The 17228-nt window shown below is 63.3% G+C and overlaps 1 protein-coding gene across 2 annotated transcripts in view; it reads left to right on the forward strand.

Moving 5' to 3' along the window:
- The window catches only part of Htra3 (HtrA serine peptidase 3), a 22686-nt gene extending 5673 nt beyond the window's left edge, over positions 1 to 17013 (forward strand). Inside the window, exons 2-9 of one of the 2 annotated variants that reach the window (XM_026395289.2) lie at positions 1003 to 1102; positions 3603 to 3825; positions 6236 to 6430; positions 7120 to 7152; positions 7896 to 8010; positions 14221 to 14269; positions 15555 to 15650; positions 15975 to 17013. In XM_026395289.2, the coding sequence (XP_026251074.2) occupies positions 1003 to 1102; positions 3603 to 3825; positions 6236 to 6430; positions 7120 to 7152; positions 7896 to 8010; positions 14221 to 14269; positions 15555 to 15650; positions 15975 to 16140 (977 nt within the window). In that variant the 3' untranslated portion in view covers positions 16141 to 17013. Of the gene's footprint in view, positions 1 to 1002; positions 1103 to 3602; positions 3826 to 6235; positions 6431 to 7119; positions 7153 to 7895; positions 8011 to 9261; positions 9943 to 14220; positions 14270 to 15554; positions 15651 to 15974 lie in introns of those variants that run through there. The other variant, XM_026395290.2, reaches the window with a different exon arrangement.
- The last annotated feature ends 215 nt before the right edge of the window (positions 17014 to 17228 follow it).

Consider the following 17228-nt stretch of genomic DNA (forward strand, 5'->3'; position numbering starts at 1 on the left):
GCGTCTCCCCTGGCCACCCCTGACAGGTGGCCTTCTGTTCAGGCTGACCAGGTGTCCTCTGTCTGCGGTCCCCACCTCCAGAGACCTGGGGGTCTCAGCTACACACCGTGCTCTCTGGGCTGGGCCTTAGCTGAGGTGGCTGGGTGGCCATGTGGAGGTGCCCCTGGCAGGGAGGTCACAGTCTGCGAGTCACCCTCACACCTGTCCCTGCAGGCCCAGGGGCACCTTCAGGCCAGGTGCGTAAGGAAACGCTGAAGCCACAGAGCTGGAAGCGGCCTGCCCAGCCAAGCCAGGGCCAGGCCAGAGCAGGGGCCCTGCCTGGAAGCACAGGGGCCAGGACCAGTGCAGGAGACCAGAGCCGTGGCCTGTGCCCTGCCCCCCCCCCGCCTGCAGCCTGGGCCTGGCGGGCAGCAGCCCATGGCGAAGGGCAGCAGAGACCCGAGCTGGTGAAGGGTCAGGGAAGTTCACCAGCCGCCCAGCCAGCAGGACAGGGCTGTGGCCAAGGGAGATGAAGGTGTGGCCCTGTTCACTCAGGAATCGGTCACCATCTTCCAGCAAGGCCACACTGGGGCTGGGGGGCAGCTTCCCCACCCACTGGACCTCACCAGCTCCCAGGCTAGAGGACCTGCAGAGCCCACGAGGAGGTGCAATGGTCATTTCCTGCAAGCACACAGCTGTCCTATCAGAGAGGAAGGGCACAGGGTACTGAGCCCAGCGCTGGCCCCAGTATCAATGCTGTGTCACCCAGGGCAAGTGTCTTAGCCTCTCTGGGCCTCCTGGCTAGCTCAGCAATGTCCAGGGAGGCGATCTGAGGGTGCTCAGCTTGCAGAAGCCTTCTTTACCTGTCCCAAGTGTCTGGACATCATACAGTGAGGTACCCCAGGCTCTGCACATGCAGAGGCCGGCCCCAACAGGGGTCTCAGGTGGGGCTTCCTCCTCCCCAGGACAGTCAGGGCTGCTGGGAGCCGCGGGGCTCCTGACCAGCTGCCTCTGTCAGTGCAGGTCTCCACCCGCTGACCAGCCCGCGGTACAAGTTCAACTTCATCGCCGACGTGGTGGAGAAGATCGCGCCAGCCGTGGTCCACATCGAGCTCTTCCTGAGGTGCGTGGGGCCCTGCTGCACCCGGGTGGCTTCCTGGTGTCCCCTGGGTCCCTTCTGCCTGCTGGGGCCCAAACTCGGCTGGATTCCAGTGGCCAGGGTGAGGCAGCAGGGCATCAGGGTGGTGGGCTGCCTGGGGCCCCGGAGGCCACACCAAGGCTACGAGCAGGGTCCCCAAGGGGGTTGGCAGAGTGGCTTTGCCTAGGACAGCCTGGCCCCAACCAAGGTGGCCGGCCAGTGTGGCAGGGGCAGGAGTGAGTGGGGGGGAAGGGTGGGGTGCAGGAGGGAGGGTCAGGGAGCACAGGTCCCCCCTGGGGCCCTACCAGAGCCTCCCGCCCCAGCCTCCCCGCCCCAGCATTACAGGGCCTTCAGAGCACACTGGCCACTGCGTCCAGTGCAGTCCTGGGGAAGAGGAGGCGGTCCCACACGACGTCTCTCGAGCTCAGAGCGCTCGCTGCTTTACTCTTGGCCCTGGGTGAGGCCTGGGTGAGGCCAGGAGTCTGGCGGGAGCCCGTGGTCCTCGTCCTCATAGGGATGGGAGGAGAGGGGCCTCTGGAGCCCGTCTGTCTGGCCTGGAGTGAGTGCAGGTGCCGGGCTCCACACCCGCCGTCCCTGGCTGTCCTGGGGCAGAGCCAGGTCTTCTCAGGCTCCCCGCGGCGCCCAGGCTTGGCCCAGGTTTCTCAGCGCAGCCCTGGGGGTGTCCACCTCCTACGGGAGGGAGATGGGCACTCACGGGACTCAGTGCACATGTGACCGTGGTCCACGTGACCAGCGGTCTGCAGAGCGCCCTGCGTTGGTGGACAGTCCCAGGCTCATGGGACCCCAAGGCATCTCCCCATGAGCCCCAGGAGGGGCCTCTGCTGTCCCCATTCCAGGAGGCCGAAGCCCAGGCCTGAGATTGCCGCGAAACTGGAGGCCCCGCTGCGGCTGACCCGGGCTCCTGACCCCAGGGTGGAACCGGTCTCTGTGCAGAGGCTGACCCCTGGCTGCCCTTCCCTGGGGGCCCTGAGACAAGTCATTGAGGAAATTACAACCAGGGGCACTAAGTGGCACTTTGCTGTCCCTCTGTGTCTGGACAGCCACACCAGCTCTCTGCAGAGCCGGGGGCACCAGCCCCACGCCACTGATCACTGACGGCAGGTGGCCTGGGGGGGTTGCAGTGCCAGTCCCTCCTTGGCCTTGGAGGCAGTGATCTGAGTGGATGGTGACCCCTGACCCAGGTGTGGGCACAGGGAGGAGACCTCAGGACCCCCTTGGGCCCTGTCTGCAAACCCCACGTGCTGGGCACGGAGGCTGTGCAGGGCTTCTGGAGGTGCTGGGCAGGACAGGGCTGTCACAGCCAGGGGGGACAGTGCCAGGTTCAGAGCGCAGGGTGGTTGAGCTGCTGGACACAAACTCGCGCTCTGCCCGTCGCCGTGGGCCTGACCCGGGCAGGGCTGTGCTTCCCTGGGCAAGTGCTGCGTTGTTTTCCTGGCTTCCGATAGAAGGGTCAAGACCACGTGGCCTGGCCACAGAAGGGCTGGTCACCGCTTTGGAGGCCAGAAGCCCAACATCAGGGTGTGTCTGTCTCATCCCTCCTGGGCCCCGGGAGAGCCTGCTCCAGGCCGCCTCTCTCCTTGCTGGTGGGCAGCAGCCCTTGGCATCCTGGGCTGTGCTGTGTTGTCCAGTCCACCCACTGGCCTGTGCCCCTGTGTCCCTGCATCTGACGGTCCCTGTGTTTGGGGCCGCCCTGCTCTAGTGTGACCTCATCTTAACTTCATGACAGCGGCAAGGACTAACGCTTGTGCCCATGCCCACCCCAGCTGCGAGTGTGTGGGCCTGGCCCACCTTGGAGCCACCCAGTGGCCTTGCTGCTGTCTGAGGGGCGATTTCTAAACCTTGCAGAAGCCCTTGTGCCCCTGAGATGTGCCAGGCCTTCCTCCTGGTGTTTCCTCTCCTGACTGGTCCAGGCCCCAAGGGCCTGGTCCCCCTGCTCCCGTCCACTTAGCAGCCCCAGGGACTGTGCACTGCCCTGCACCGGCCCTGTGCTGGGACCCGTGACGCCCCACCTGCCCCAAGCTGCCTCTGCTGCCCCTCCCTCCCTTCTGGTGGGTGTGGCCCCGACGCAGACAGCCTGTTTCCAGATGGGGCGACTGAGGCCCGAGGCTTAGACACCTGCCTGAGGGCTGCGGCTAATCAGCGGGTCTGGCCATCAGGGTCCAGTCTGTCTGGCTCCAGGGCCCTGTGTGGGCAGACAGTGCCTCCGTGGGCCGCTCAGGCCTCCACGGGCAGGCTCTTCATGGCAACAAATTGCAGGCTGGGGGTGACCGTCCCTTCTTTATGGCTGTGAGGCGGGCCCAGCTTCATGGCCAGGGCATGGCCTGTAGGTGACACAGCCACCATCTGTGCAGCCCCGGGACTCCAGGCCCGTGCTCTCTCGCCCACGTGGGCTCCGCTCCCGGCTGCCTGCCCCTGCCCCGGCCGAGGAGGCCTGCCTGAGCACCCCTGTGCCTGCGCTCTGCAGACACCCTCTGTTTGGCCGCAACGTGCCCCTGTCCAGCGGTTCGGGCTTCATCATGTCGGAGGCGGGTCTGATCGTCACCAACGCCCACGTGGTGTCCAGCAGCAACTCGGCCTCAGGCCGGCAGCAGCTCAAGGTGCAGCTGCAGAACGGAGACTCCTACGAGGCCACCATCAAGGACATCGACAAGAAGTCTGACATCGCCACCATCAAGATCCACCCCAAGGTGAGCTCAGGGACGGCAGGGGCACCGTGAGGCAGCCTCTTCCTGACCCCTCTGGACGCCCGGCCCAACGTCCCTAGGACAGCTGAGTCCTGAGGGCCACCAGCAGTCCTCCCAGGGTCACTGGCCAAGTCAGAGCTGGAGCCTGGGTCTCTGGAGCCCTGCCTTTCCCGGCCCCAGGCGCAGGACCGAGCAAGACTGCGTGACTGGCCAGGGAGCATGTGGCGGGCAGTGGGACCGGGTCCTCGTCACTCCCCAGGACGGGGCTCCATGGGTGCACCTGGGGCCTACTCCTGCAGATGCAGCTGTCCCATGTGGCCACTGAGGCCAGAGCCTTGGAGACACCCACCCTGCCCTCCACAGCATCTGCCCCTGCCTCTGGCTGCCCAGCACTGCTGCCCCGGCACAGGGACTCTGTGTCTGGTGCTGGGCACAAGCCGTGCTTACTCAGGTTGTCCCTGCCTGGAATCTCAGACGGGGAAACTGAGGCTGGGGGAGGGCAGGTAACTCCCAGGACCGTGGCCAAGTGTGGCAGAGTCAGCCTGCTGAGCCGAGACGCTGGGCCTCCCTGGGCTTGTTCCTGGTGCCCAGTGTGGTCGTTAGGCCACCTTGGGGTTCTCATGGCCACCTCCGCGACTGTCACGCAGTCACTAAGCCTCTGGTGGGCGCCTGCACATGGGGCTTCCCTGGTGCTGAGTTGGGGTCTGGCCCCTCCCCTGGACACAGGTGGACAGCACTCGTCGTGACAGGTCTCTGGCAGGACCTCCTGTGGCCCTGCCAAGGCAGGCTGGAGCAGCGGTGCAGACAGTTCCAGCTGCTGAGTCTGGGGCGTCACCTCCCTTTAAAGTCAGGGAACCTGAGTCCTGGCAGGAGCAGGCTCGAGGACAGAAGCCGGCCCATCCTGTGACGCGCCTGGTGGTCATGCTGTGGGCTGGGGCCCTGTGGTCTCTGTCACCCCTGGGCGATTGTGCTGATGTCCAGAGGGGCCGTCGGCCAGGCCAGGGTGAGGTCACTGTGCCCAGCAGTGAGCGCAGGCAGAGGGGGCGTGGCCTGAGGACCACAGCTGGCCCTGCCCCGGGGCCCAGGTCGGGAGGGGAGAGCCAGACAGTGCCGGCTGGCTCTGTCCGCCTGGTTTCATGGCACTGTCCTGAGGGACCAGCCAGCGTGGACGCCAGGTGGGCAGAGCAGATGCTCTGGTGGACACCTGTGCCCATAGGTGCTGCCCGAGCCAGTGAAACCCAGTACTGAACCCCTGGCCAGCACCTCCTGACATGTCCCCAGGGGAAGCCCCCTTGAGCCTGGTGGCCTTGTGGCGCCAACCCAGCGGAGGCTCTGCCTCCCAGCTGGCCAGCTCCGGTCTCGGGCCTCCCTGCACACAAGCCACCCTGGCCCTCTGGCCTCTCCGAGGTCTGCTCTCTGGGTCCCTGCCTTCTGGTGGGTGGCCTGGCTCCTCCTCCTGAGTCCCTACATGCCATGGACGGAAGCTTCATGGCCAGTACCAGAGCACAGGGGTCCGTGCCCACGCCCGCCGGGGTCTGCGGATGCCCCCTCTTCTCCACGGACAGCTGTTATGAAAACTGCCCCAGGAAGGTGTCTCACTCGACATGAGGCCCCCAACAGGGCTAGAGGGCAAGGGGAGGACAGAGGCCAGGAGGAGAGGGCCAGAGGGGAGAAGCCGTCCTGCTCCCTCCAGAGCTAGGCCCATGTGGTCTGGCCGTGGGCAGGCAGTCCCAGGTGGCCCTCCCCAGCCTCCCCAGCGGTGACGTCTCAGGCTACTCGGGCAGACCAGACCCTGGAATTGACGTGGATGCCACTAAAGGGCTGCCTGGCTCTTGCCAGTCACCTGCCCTGTGTGTGCACCTTTGCACTTGCTCATGGGCACTCGAGGGCACCCCTCGGAGCCTCCTGCAGCTCCTGAGTGCAGAGCAAGTTGGACTTGGCCCCTCTGCCAGCTCCCAGCCCAGTCACAGGTCAGACAGAGGCTCTGAGCCCCACGTGAAGCTAAGAGGGGCACTGGGGCTGGCGTGGGTGGCCATGTCAGCCCACCCCGGGACTCGGGTGCCCTGTGCGTCTGTCAGGAGGAGGGGTGTCGAGGGGTCCTCAGCTGGCTCTGGCACCTGCAGAGCTGTCCACCCCAGGCACATCCAGATTTCCAGAGGGTCCTGTGGCCATTAAGCCCGGAGGCTCAGGAGCTCAGAGGCTGTGCCCAGCTGGGCCTTCTGTGCCTCCCTGTGGTGGGCCACGTGGCCAGCCCTACTGAGTCTCTGTTCCGTGGCTCCAGCTTGGGTCTGGTGCTGTCCTGGCCCTGGTCCATGCGGGGGCCTGGCTCGGCCTCATGGGGCCCTCCCTGTACAGCTGCCCCCGGCTTCCCTGGGACCACCTGAGCCTCCCTCTCTTCTCCCCGTCCCCCCAGAAAAAGCTCCCTGTGTTGCTGCTGGGTCACTCGGCAGACCTGCGGCCTGGTGAGTTTGTGGTGGCCATTGGCAGTCCCTTCGCCCTACAGAACACTGTGACGACGGGCATCGTCAGCACTGCCCAGCGGGACGGCAGGGAGCTGGGCCTCCGGGACTCAGACATGGACTACGTCCAGACAGACGCCATCATCAATGTGAGTCCCAGAGCAGGGGAGGCCGCCAGGCCCTGGCACACCCTGTTCACACCCAAGACCTGGCTTGCTCCTGTCCCCGGAGCAGGTTCCAGCTCCTGACTGCTGCCAAAAGCAGTGCAGACCCGGGCCTTGTGCCCAGGCTGGCCGGCCACCCTGGGGGTTCAGACCCTAATGGTCCTTCAGCGATGGGGAGGCCTGGCCACAACCCGGATGCCTTGTCCCCCGGGCAGCGTTGCATTCTGCCAGGCTGGGTCATGTCTGGCTGTGCCCAGCTGGGCCCTCTGCCTCCCTGTGGTGCCTCCCCTGCATTCTCAGGGCTCTGCCCAGACAGCGTGGCACACGCCCGCTGCGCCTGCGCGACTCCCGGGGCTGGAACCGTTAGTCTCTATAGGGACCCCGGGCCAGGCCAGCAGGACCGAGAAGGTGCCCTGCACTGCATGCCCGCTGGGTGACCCCGCCCGCCAGTGGTGCAGACACCAAAGCAGGGGGCCTGCGCGGAGAGCGCTGGTGGACAGGGGAGGCCTCAGAGGGCTGTGGGTGGCCTCCGTGGCCTCAGCTCTCCTGTGGGTGAGGCAGGGCTGAGCCCAGACTGCGGGGAGAGTGCTGTGTGTCTCCACCGCCTGAGCCAGGGCCGGGCAGGGGGGTGCTTGGGGCTCAGGCAGAGCTAACACCTGTTTCCTCCCCCGCAGTACGGGAACTCCGGGGGACCCCTGGTGAACCTGGTGAGTGTCTCCTAGGTCCAGCGTCTCCTGTCTCCAGGGCTTTGCTCACAGGGGGCACAGCCTCAAGGCAGGGACAGGACCCACAGTGGGGCCCAGAACCCGCACACCTAACCACAGGAGCACGGCTGGGCCGCAGGCCCCGGAGGGGACTCATCCCCAAGGCCACGCTGCCCCATGCCCTCAAGGGAACTGCCCGAGAGCAGCGCCCCGAGTGCGTTGGGCAGGAGACAGTCTGGGCCATCGTCACCCTGGGCCTCCCGCCCTCAGGTTTATATTCAAGGTACATCCCACCCCGGGCCAGGGCGCAGGCCAGGGTGCTGCCCAGGCTGAGGGGAGTGAGGTCCTTCTCAAGACTGAGGTCCTGGTGGCTGGGGAAGAGGCGGGGGGGGGGGCTCAGGGACAGAGGGATGCGGTGGGGCTGCCTGGCCCCACTCCCTGCCCCCTGCTTCCTAGACACGAAGACAGCGCCCTGGCACAGCCCTCCCTCTCCCTTGGCATCCTGGGTCCAGGGGCACTGCTGCCCAGGGCAGAGGGTGGGGCAGGGGACGGAGAAGGTCTCTCTGGAGATAGCAGAAGGGGGACGACCCAGGAGCCACCCCTCAGGCCAGTTGGGGCTAGTCCAGGAGTGTCCCTGTGGGGGCATGGAGGCCCCCCTGGAGAGGAGGCTGTGGGCACCGTGCCTCGTGGGCAGCAGTGTGCCTGGGCTCCCTCGTGTGACCACCCTGCTTTGACGGCCCTGCCAGGATGGTGAGGTCATTGGCATCAACACGCTCAAGGTGGCAGCTGGCATCTCCTTTGCCATCCCCTCGGACCGCATCACGCGCTTCCTGTCAGAGTTCCAGGACAAGCACATCAAAGGTACGGCCTCCTGGGGGGCGGGGGGCAGGGGCTCCCCCAGGGCCAGGCCCTGCCTCCCGGCTCCGGGGCCAGCGTCGGAGCAGGTGCGCTGTGAGCAGTGCTCACCACTAGACGGAGTCCCTTCACCCTCCCAGAGCCAGGGGACGCCAGGACAGCTCCTCTGTGGCCTCTCGGGGGCCTCCCTGCCCCTCCTCACTTGCTGCCGTCCAGACACGTCCGGTGGCTCCGGAGCTCTGGCCTCAGTTCTCTTCATCAGCTTGGACCTTCTGGTTCCTCTTGGCTGGGCTGTTCCTTCGTTGTCACAGTTTGATGGTTTCTTCCTAATACCCACCCATCCACCAGTCCACCTGCCCACTCACCTACCCACTCACCCGTGGACCTGTCCATCCATCTGTCCATTTATCCTCCCACCTTTCCACCCACCTATTTGTCATCAGCCCACCCACCCATCCATCCATCCATCCACCCATCCACCCATCCTTTCATCCACCTGCCCACCCACCTGCCCCCCACCCATCCATCCATACATTCACCCATCCACCCACCAGCTCACTCATCCATCCACCTGCCCACTCACCTGCCCCCAACCCATCCTTCCTTCCTTCCTTCTTCCAGCCGTTTACCTGCTATGATTCTATTCATCTATCCATCCATCTATCTCTCCCTTCCTTCCACTCTTCCATCCATGCACTCATCCACCCACCCCACTCACTCACCATCCACCCACTACCTAGTCTATCCATCTGTCCATCTGTCCATCCTAATGTCCGTGTGCCCATCCATTTTCCCATTCAGCTGTCCCTCCTCCCCTCCCTTCCTCACCCATCCCTCCACCCGTTGCTAACTACTTCTTCCACCTGTGGGCCATGGAGACCTCTTGGTGGGGTGCCCTCTGTTCCAGAGGAGCACATGACCCTTGTCCTTGGAAGTCACCTCTGGCCAACTTCCCTCTCCTCACCCTGTCCCAACAGGGCTGCCCACTCCACCCTGTCCACTCCTACGTGGCCATGAGCACCCCTCTGGGAGAGGTCTTGCCACGGCACAAGGTGGCTATCCCAGTGAGATCACCCCCGTCACCTTTGGTTGGTGGTGGCGCCACCTTCCAGGGGAGGCACACTCCTGACCTGGGCCCTTTCCTGGTGGCCCAGTTGAGCTTCTCCATCTTGCGCTCACCTCCTGGCCGACACCCAGGCCTGGGCACCCGGCACCCTCGCCCTCACCTGGCTCCCTGTCTCCCCCGCCCCTCACCAGCACTCCACTGAGCAGGGCCCTCTCTGCTCGCCCCTCCTCCACCATCCTGCCCGCCAAGCACAAGGACCCCAGCGCAGCCTGAGGACTGGTCAAAGGAAGAATGGCCACCGGACCCTGCGTTCGTTCCTCAGTGCCCTTAGGTGAAGACAGTCTGGGGCTGGGCAGGGCTCTTTCCCACGGAGCCCAGCCTCCTCCTCTTGGGCAGTGGGCACCATCTGAGCCCAGGCCTCTTCTTCTTGGCTGCCGGGAGCCTCAGAGCTAGACCAGGCTGCACCTTGGTTCCTTGGTAGCTGGGTCCTCCTTCTCTGAGCCTCTCCAGTTAGCTGTCCTAGCTCTCTGGTCCCCTGGACTGGGCCACCCGGGGTCAGTGGCGGTGCCTGTGGGTGAGGTGTGGGCTGCCTGTCTTGCTGGAGTGGCGTGGTGGCCTCTTTCTCTCCTTTCTTGGAAAAGGACCCGCCAGCACCTGGCTTGGCTTCTCTGTGTCAAGGGGACTGTCCTGGTCAGCACTGACCTCACCTGGCCCCTGAGAAACCTTCATCCCTCACCCAAGGACAGTGCAGACCACCCCCTCCCACAAAGACCCCCAGATATCTTAGCTGAGAAGCGAATCTGTTGTTTTAAAATTCTTCCAAAGTTAGAGTTTGTTTTTTTTTTCTTTTTCTAAATAAAAGTATGAAATGATCCAAACCCAGTTAAAGTTCTTTAAAATGATCAATCTTTTTATTAAATCAGGATGCTAAGTGCACTCTTGTTCTTGTCCAGGGTGGCAGATGCCGGGGGGGGGGGGGGGGGTTTCAGGTCACGTGACCACTGCACTGTGGGGGGCAGGGCCTCCTTGGCTGTAGAGCTCAGGAAAGCTGCAGGGTCAGGAGTGGGCGGGGGACAGGCGGAACTTGGGGAGGTCCTTCCCAAGCAGACCGGGGAGTGGGAGAGGCAGCCCCCACCCACAGAGGCAGGGCTGGAGCAGGAGGGCAGGGCAGAGCCGAGGCCAGGGCTGGGCAGGGGTCTTGTGCCTCTCATTCCTTCTCCAGGGAGAGGGGGCAGCTGAGCCCAGGCCAGCCTCTCCTCCGGAGCTCTGGACAAGGTCCAGCTGAACTCTGGCTTGGTCACACACAAGGCCGGAGCAGCCAGGGCAGGTGTCCAGCTGCCTCTCCCTCCCTGGCCCTCCTGCAGGCTGGGCTAAGCCCTCAAAGAGCGTGCCCCAAGGGCCAACAGGTGACCAGGAGGAAGGCAGGTGGGAGGCTGCAGAGGACAGGGAGCAGGAGACCCCTGGAGGTGGCATGTGGCAGAGGGGCACCTGCTCAGGAGATGGGGGAGGCCCCGTCTGGCCCTGAGCAGGACGTGTGACATCCCAGGGGTGGGCCAGCGTGGGGGCTGGAGAGGAGGCCCTGGCAGTGGTGGGCCCCTGGGCCAAGGGCTGTGCCCGGGAGCTGGGGCCTGGAGAGAGTGGGGGTAACTGCAGGGGCTCCCCTGGCTGGGGGGCCAGGCGAGCCACGGAACAGCAGGCGCTCTCAGTGCCCTGGGGGGGGGCAGCAGTCAGGAGACCTGATGGGTGGGGTCTGCTTGAAGGTGGAGCCAGCAGGGTTTCTAGAAGGTGGGATGTGGGTGGGAGCAGGAGGGGCTGGGGCAGAGCCCTGGGAGGACAGGAGGGAGCCGGGGAGCAGCCCCTGTGCACGGAGCCCTGGAGTGGAGTGCGCCCTACGTGTTTTGGGTTGTGGCGGTGACATTCCTGCTCAGGGGCTTTACCACATTCTGCTTCTAAAGCTCCTGTGCCCAGGTCACGGGCCCTTTCAGGCTCCATCTCCTGGCCATTCGGCGGCCTCCCGGTGCTCTGGGCTCCCTCTGAAGGGCACCCTGGGGCGGCAGAGCCCTGGGCTGAGGAAGGAGCGCAGCCAGGCGCCCAGCTCCTCCGGCCAGTGGCTCACGCCCTTGGTCACAACACTCAGCAAAGGCTGCGGGAACCTGGGGTCAGGAGCACACCCCTGCCCCTGGCCCCGTGTCCCTAGAGAGCTGCCTCCGTGGCTGGGCTGCTGGCCCTGCTGGAGGGGCAGCAAGGGGTCCTCCTACCCAGTGACTGTCCCTGGCCTCCCAGGTGACCCCAAGCTGGGCTTCTGCTGGGAAGGCACCCTTCACCTGCAAGGGACCAGGCCCTGCCCCCACGTGTGTGCGGGAGGCTGCACCTTACCTCTTTCAGCGTGGCCTCGCGCCGTGAACCACGCTGACCTGCAGCCAGTGGCCAGGAGGGAGCCGCTAGGGTGGCCCAGATGTTCAGACTTGGGCTTGGCCCGTCCCCGTCCAGCCTCCTGGGCTTAGACTTGAGTCCACAGACTCACCTCCCCACGGACCTCTCCCCAGCTGTAGGAGGAGACTCCTGCCCACCAGCCCCCAGCCGCCCCTCAGTGAAGGGCAGCCCTGTCCCTCCAGCCTTCAGCCCTCGCCCCTCCCACCAGCAAGTCCTCGGGGCCGACCTGCAGAACTACCCACACCTGGCCTCTGGCCACCAGAGCCCTTACTGGCCTGTCTCCCTGCTGACCCCAGACCCTTCTGCAGCTGGGGGGCTGCAGAACCCTGTGCCGTGAGCCAGTTGAAAACCAGAGCCTGCAGACACCACCCACCACGTGGCTGGTAAAGTCGTCCATCTTGGGTGAAGCGTCGGGTTGCTGGTGCTCCTGGAGGGCTCCAGGTTCCCTCTGGTCGGCACAGGGGCCTGATACGTGAGCTGCAGGGGCTCTCTGCTGGCCTGACTGGCCTTTTCCTTCTCTTAACAGTGTCTTTAAAGAGCAGAAACTTGGTACAATTGGATGAATCCAGCTTCTTTGGGACTAGGTCACGCATCTAGTGTTGTAGCTAAGGGATCTCCGCAGCCAAGACCACGATTCTCCCCCAGAAGTCCTGCTTTTTGAGGTTTCAGACTTGGGGCTAAAACACATTTCAAAATACATTTTTATATGGTGCAAAGTAGAGAGAGAGGCTTCAGGTTGGGTGTGGAGCCCCCTGACCCCGGCCCCCTTGCTCTTGGCTCTTCCTCCAGCTGTTTTGGCTCCTCTAGTCTTTCACTCCCAAACCTTCAGGGTTAGCTTTTCACTCTGGTGACCTGCTGGGGTCTGGGTCGGGCTTGCATTGGACCTAGAGATGAGCCTAGGGAGAACTGGCTTGCTGTTCACACTGTTGGGTCTTCGGACCTGCCAACCCAGTCTCTCCCCGTCGATTGGGTCCTCTTTGGCCCTTCTCAGCAGTGGCCATGGTTCGCAGTGTCCAGGTCAGTCGCTGATGGTTTGTAACAAGAATATACAAATAAAACGCTGTTGGCGTGTTGATCCTGAGACCGCTGCCTCCCTGATGGCCAGTCACCTTCCCGCCACGGAGTCGAGGGCCTGAGAAAATCAGCCAGAGGAGGAGAGGCTTACTGTGAGTCGGCTCCAGAGGAGTCAGTCCGTGGTCAGTTGGTGCCATCATTTCGGGGCCTGAGGTGAGGCAGAGCATGGTCAGGGGACTCACGGGGAAGCAGAGCTGCCCGCCTCAAGGAGCAGAGCAAGAGGAGGGCACAGGGACAGACACACCCCCTGTGGTTCCCACCACCTCCGAGAGTCCATTCAGATGACTGCACCCGAGGGCTAGTCCACTGAGGTCAGAGCCCTGAGTGCGCCTTCCCAGGAGCCCCGCCCCTGGACAGTGCTGCCCGGGGACCTTCAACCCAGGAGCCGCTGGGAGCGTCAGGTCCAGCCGTGACACTGGTGCTCACTGTCACTTTCTGTAGAGTCTACTAGATTGTTTACATAGATGGCCTGACAGCCCGAATGTCACAGCCGGACCTCTTCTTGTCCAGCCTGAATGTCCTTTCTCTCTTTTTCCTACCCGGGAAGAATTTCTGGTAAAATATTCAAGGGAAGTGGTGAGAGTGGACATCCTGGTCCAGTCCCCTGTCGTCCGGTTCCCGTCCTGGGGGAGGACAGCGCGTTTCCAGGCGTGTTGGCCTCAGGTGGTTGGTGACACCCTGGTGCTGTCTCTGGGTCCGTGCCATGCGGCCTCTCCAGCTCTCCCGGTGACAATGGTGTCTCTTCTTTCCCCCAGTCATGCTGCTAAAGGTCTATCAGGGTTTTGGTGGCAAAGACTGAGATTTGGGTTGCGTCTCTCTTCTCCGTGGTTTCTATCTCATCGATTCAGACTCTATTTCTTTCCATGTGCTCACTTGAGGTCTCGTCGGCCTCCGTTCCGTGTTTTTCGGGAGGAATCTGGGCCCTGACTTGAGGCCACCCTTTTGTGACACACACACTTAAGCTGGTTCCCTCTCAGAGCTGCCTTATTCCCACAAAGCTTCATGGATTTTCACTTTTCTGCAGTTGAAAGTACTTTCTCATTTCCCTTTTGATTCCTCCTTTGAAACTAGCTGAGAGCTTTCTGGGTTTATTTCTATTACTGATTTCTACTTCAGTCCATTGTGGCCAGAAAGCTTTTATGAACTGAAAATGTGAAACGAATTGCGTCTTGTTTAATAGTCCACAATGTGTCACTGTAGTCTCTGGGTCTGTGACGCCTGCGGGGCCACCTCAGTGGGCTTGGCTAGTGCTCACGGGGCGATTCAGGTGTCACTGTCTATGGGCAGGTAGGTTCAGTTCCAAGTAAGGACACTGGGGACTGGCAGTGTGGGGCGGGGGAGGGCCCTTGGGGTTGGGTGTGGAGCTCAGCAAGGGCAGCGGGTGTTGGAGCTGATGGGTGGAACAGCGATGGAGTGGACGTGAAGGCAGTGGTGTGGGGGACTGCAGCTGGGCATCTCCTAGCTCTGGGGAGTATTGAGAGGACAGCTGCAGGAGCCTGGCCGCATGGGGCCGGCTGCCTCAGGCAGGGTGGCTCCTGCTGCTTCCTGGTCCCACGGGGCACCTCCTGTCCCCTGCTGGTCCTCTCGGGGAGGGCGGTGGCTTTTCAGCAGCTGTAACCCAGTCCTGCTCTACTCATTTCCAGACTGGAAGAAGCGGTTCATCGGCATTCGGATGCGGACCATCACTCCCAGGTGAGGGGTGCCCCCTGCGTGCCCCTGCTCGGGCTGCCCCGGTCCTGGCCTGGCCAATGCTCGGACTTCTCCTGTGCTTCTCTGGATCCTTCCTGGGGCTGCCACACAAGTCACCACAAAGTGGGTGGCTAAGCACAGCCGAATGTGTCAGCTCCCAGTTCTGGGGACCCGAAGTCTGCTGTCAGGGTGCCAGTGGGGCCCCTCTGGGGGGCTCAGGGAGTAACTTCCTGCTTCTTCCACTCCTGGTGGCTCTGGGTGTCCTTGGCTTGTGGCCACATCATGCCAATCCCTCCTCTGTGTCCATGTGGCCTCCTCTGTGTGTCTGTGTCCGAATCTCCCCCTGTTTCTCTTATAAAACCCCCAGTCCCTGGACTCAGGACTCACCCTACATCAGGATGACCTCATCTCAGGATCCTTAACTGATCCCATCTGCAAAGACCCTGTTTCCAACAAGGTCGCACCCTGAGGTCCTGGGAGTGCATGGATTTGGGGGATGCGCTTCTGCCTCCTCACAGGCCACCCCTCTTTGCAGAGCCCCAGCTTTGCCTTCCCCTGCTGTTCGTGGGACCCCTCCCCACCTCCTGGCCATGAGCCCCTGGGGGCAAGGACTGTGTTCCACCCACTCTACTCTGCCCCTAATGGCAGGCCTACGTGATCAGTGCCCAGAAATACCCAGGCTGGATGGAGAAGTGGGCAGAGGAGGGAGACAGGGTCCACCAATCAGGTCCGAGGGTTTGAAGCCAGAGGATGTGCAGGCATCGAGGAGCTCTGGGAAGAACTGGGATACCCACCCCACCACACGGTCCCCAGAGGACACTCTCCCTGTTTCTCCAGGGGTGCAATTTGGAGGCCCTCTGTAATGGAGACCACCACACTGGTGGGCCTGCTCATGTGTCCTTCCTGTTCCTCTGTTCCCTGCCCGTCCTGCCATCTGTCCAGTCTCCTCTGAGCCTTCCGTAACGGACGTGCCGAGTGTCTGTCCATCTCTCCTTTCTGCTCCCCACTAACCTTCCTCCCTCCATCACCTATCGCCCCCTCCTCCCTCTGCCTTGCCTCCTTCCTCCTGTGCACCCTCCCTCCTCCCCTCCAGCTCTGCTCTCTACATTTCTAATGGGGCCTTGCATTGAGATTTTCGTGGGGGACATGGAGTGCTCAGGTGGCAGGACAGGGCAGTGTGGCGGCCCCGGGAGGCTCCTTGTCTGGCCTGGGCGGAGGGTGGGCAGCTGCATGCCGAGGAGCTGGCTCCGGGGCTGGGAAGAGGCTTCACAGGGAGCTGTCCTTTCAGTTTGGTGGAGGAACTCAAGGCTGGCGACCCCGACTTCCCGTCGGTCAGCAGTGGGATTTATGTGCAGGAGGTTGTTCCAAATTCGCCTTCCCAGAGGTAGGCTCTGCCAAGAGGCGGGGAGGCTGCCTGGGAGGCGGGCGGCAGACCCTGGTGGGGGGTGGAGCCTGGGCCGGGTCTCCTGCACTGACTTCAGGTGGCTGTGAGCTTCCTGCAAAGATGGCCCACATGGCCTGGGCTGGGGCACATGGAGAACGCTATTCCGCACCCACTGGTTACCTTCTGGGGAAGGGGCTTCGTGGTCTGCTTGCTGCTCTTTCTCACTGACGTAGTTTTTGTTCACCTGCTGCCGTTGAACCCCACCATGTCCTGGCTGAGCCCAGGCCCCTGAGAAGAGTGCCCCTGTGTCTCTCCCTTTGGCAGAGGGGGAATCCAAGATGGCGACATCATCGTCAAGGTCAACGGGCGCCCGCTGGCGGACTCGAGTGAGCTGCAGGAGGCCATCATGAAAGAGTCTCCGCTCCTGCTGGAGGTGCAGCGGGGCAACGATGACCTCCTGTTCAGCATTGTGCCCGAGGTGGTCGTGTGAGGCGGGCCACCCCTCCAGCATCAAGCGCCAGGTCAGGCCCTGCAGATGGCAGGGAGAGAGCCTCTCCAGGACCCGGACGGAGGACCTGTGGTCCTCAGCAGGGAGGACGCCACAGCCTCCCAAAGTCCCAGGCTGGGCCTGGCTGGAGGACCAGATCTCAGCCTTGATCCCAAATCCCAGCACCACAAGGGAAGTCCCGTGCTCCCCTGGTGCACCTGCTCTTGAAGGTCACCTTCGACGTTCTCTGGAACCTATAAAACTCCTGCAGTTCCTGAAGTCTACCCTCTTCCTCGGCTTCCTGCCTCTGCGCCTGTCCATCCCTCTGTCTGAAATGTCCCCCTAGTCCCACTCACCACCCACTTCAGGTCCCAGCTCCCACGTCTGCTCCTCCCTCGTGAGCACCTCCCTCACCCTCTTGTCCAGGTTCCTTCTGCTGCGTGCCCCCCCATGGTATGACAGGGGCTGCCCGCCCTGCCACCTAGACTCCCCAAAGGGCAGGCTGTGCCCGTGACCCCTGGCAGGGTCAGGGTCCAACAGGGACTGGCCTGGAGCAGGTGCCAGTGAACAACCCTCTGCTGAGCCGAGCCCTGCACCCGCCACGAGGTGCACCCTCCCAGGAGCACAGGGAGCAGCAGGGAGCAGAGCGTGATGCACACACTCGGCTGCTGCCTGGAGAAGTTCAGCCCCAGGTGGCCGAGGGGAGAGCCGCCCGAGTGCAGGACTGAGCCGGCCCCGCCTTGCCCACAGAGCCTGGTGGGGGCAGCGGGCTCTGGTGGACACCTCCTCCCGTGTGTGCCTCCAGGTGTGTCTTGAGCTTCGCTGCACAGCTGCCCGCCCCCCGTGTGTTTCTCTACTGTACGGAAATTAAAGTTTACAAGCACAGAGTTGTCCGTCTGAGGGGTGTTGGGGCCCACGCCGAGCAGTTGGCGCCTTCCTGGGGGCGCCGTGTCGCACACCTTGCTAGGTGTAGGAGCCTGGACCGAGGCGGTGGCCTCTGTGATAAGGACAGGTTTCTACAACAGCTAAGGATCGGGACATACCTGTCCCCAGGACCTCTGGTTTTGCCAAGGGTCTCAAGTCAGGCCACG

This window comes from Urocitellus parryii, chromosome 10 (assembly GCF_045843805.1).
Source record: "Urocitellus parryii isolate mUroPar1 chromosome 10, mUroPar1.hap1, whole genome shotgun sequence".
Lineage (NCBI taxonomy): Eukaryota > Metazoa > Chordata > Mammalia > Rodentia > Sciuridae > Urocitellus > Urocitellus parryii.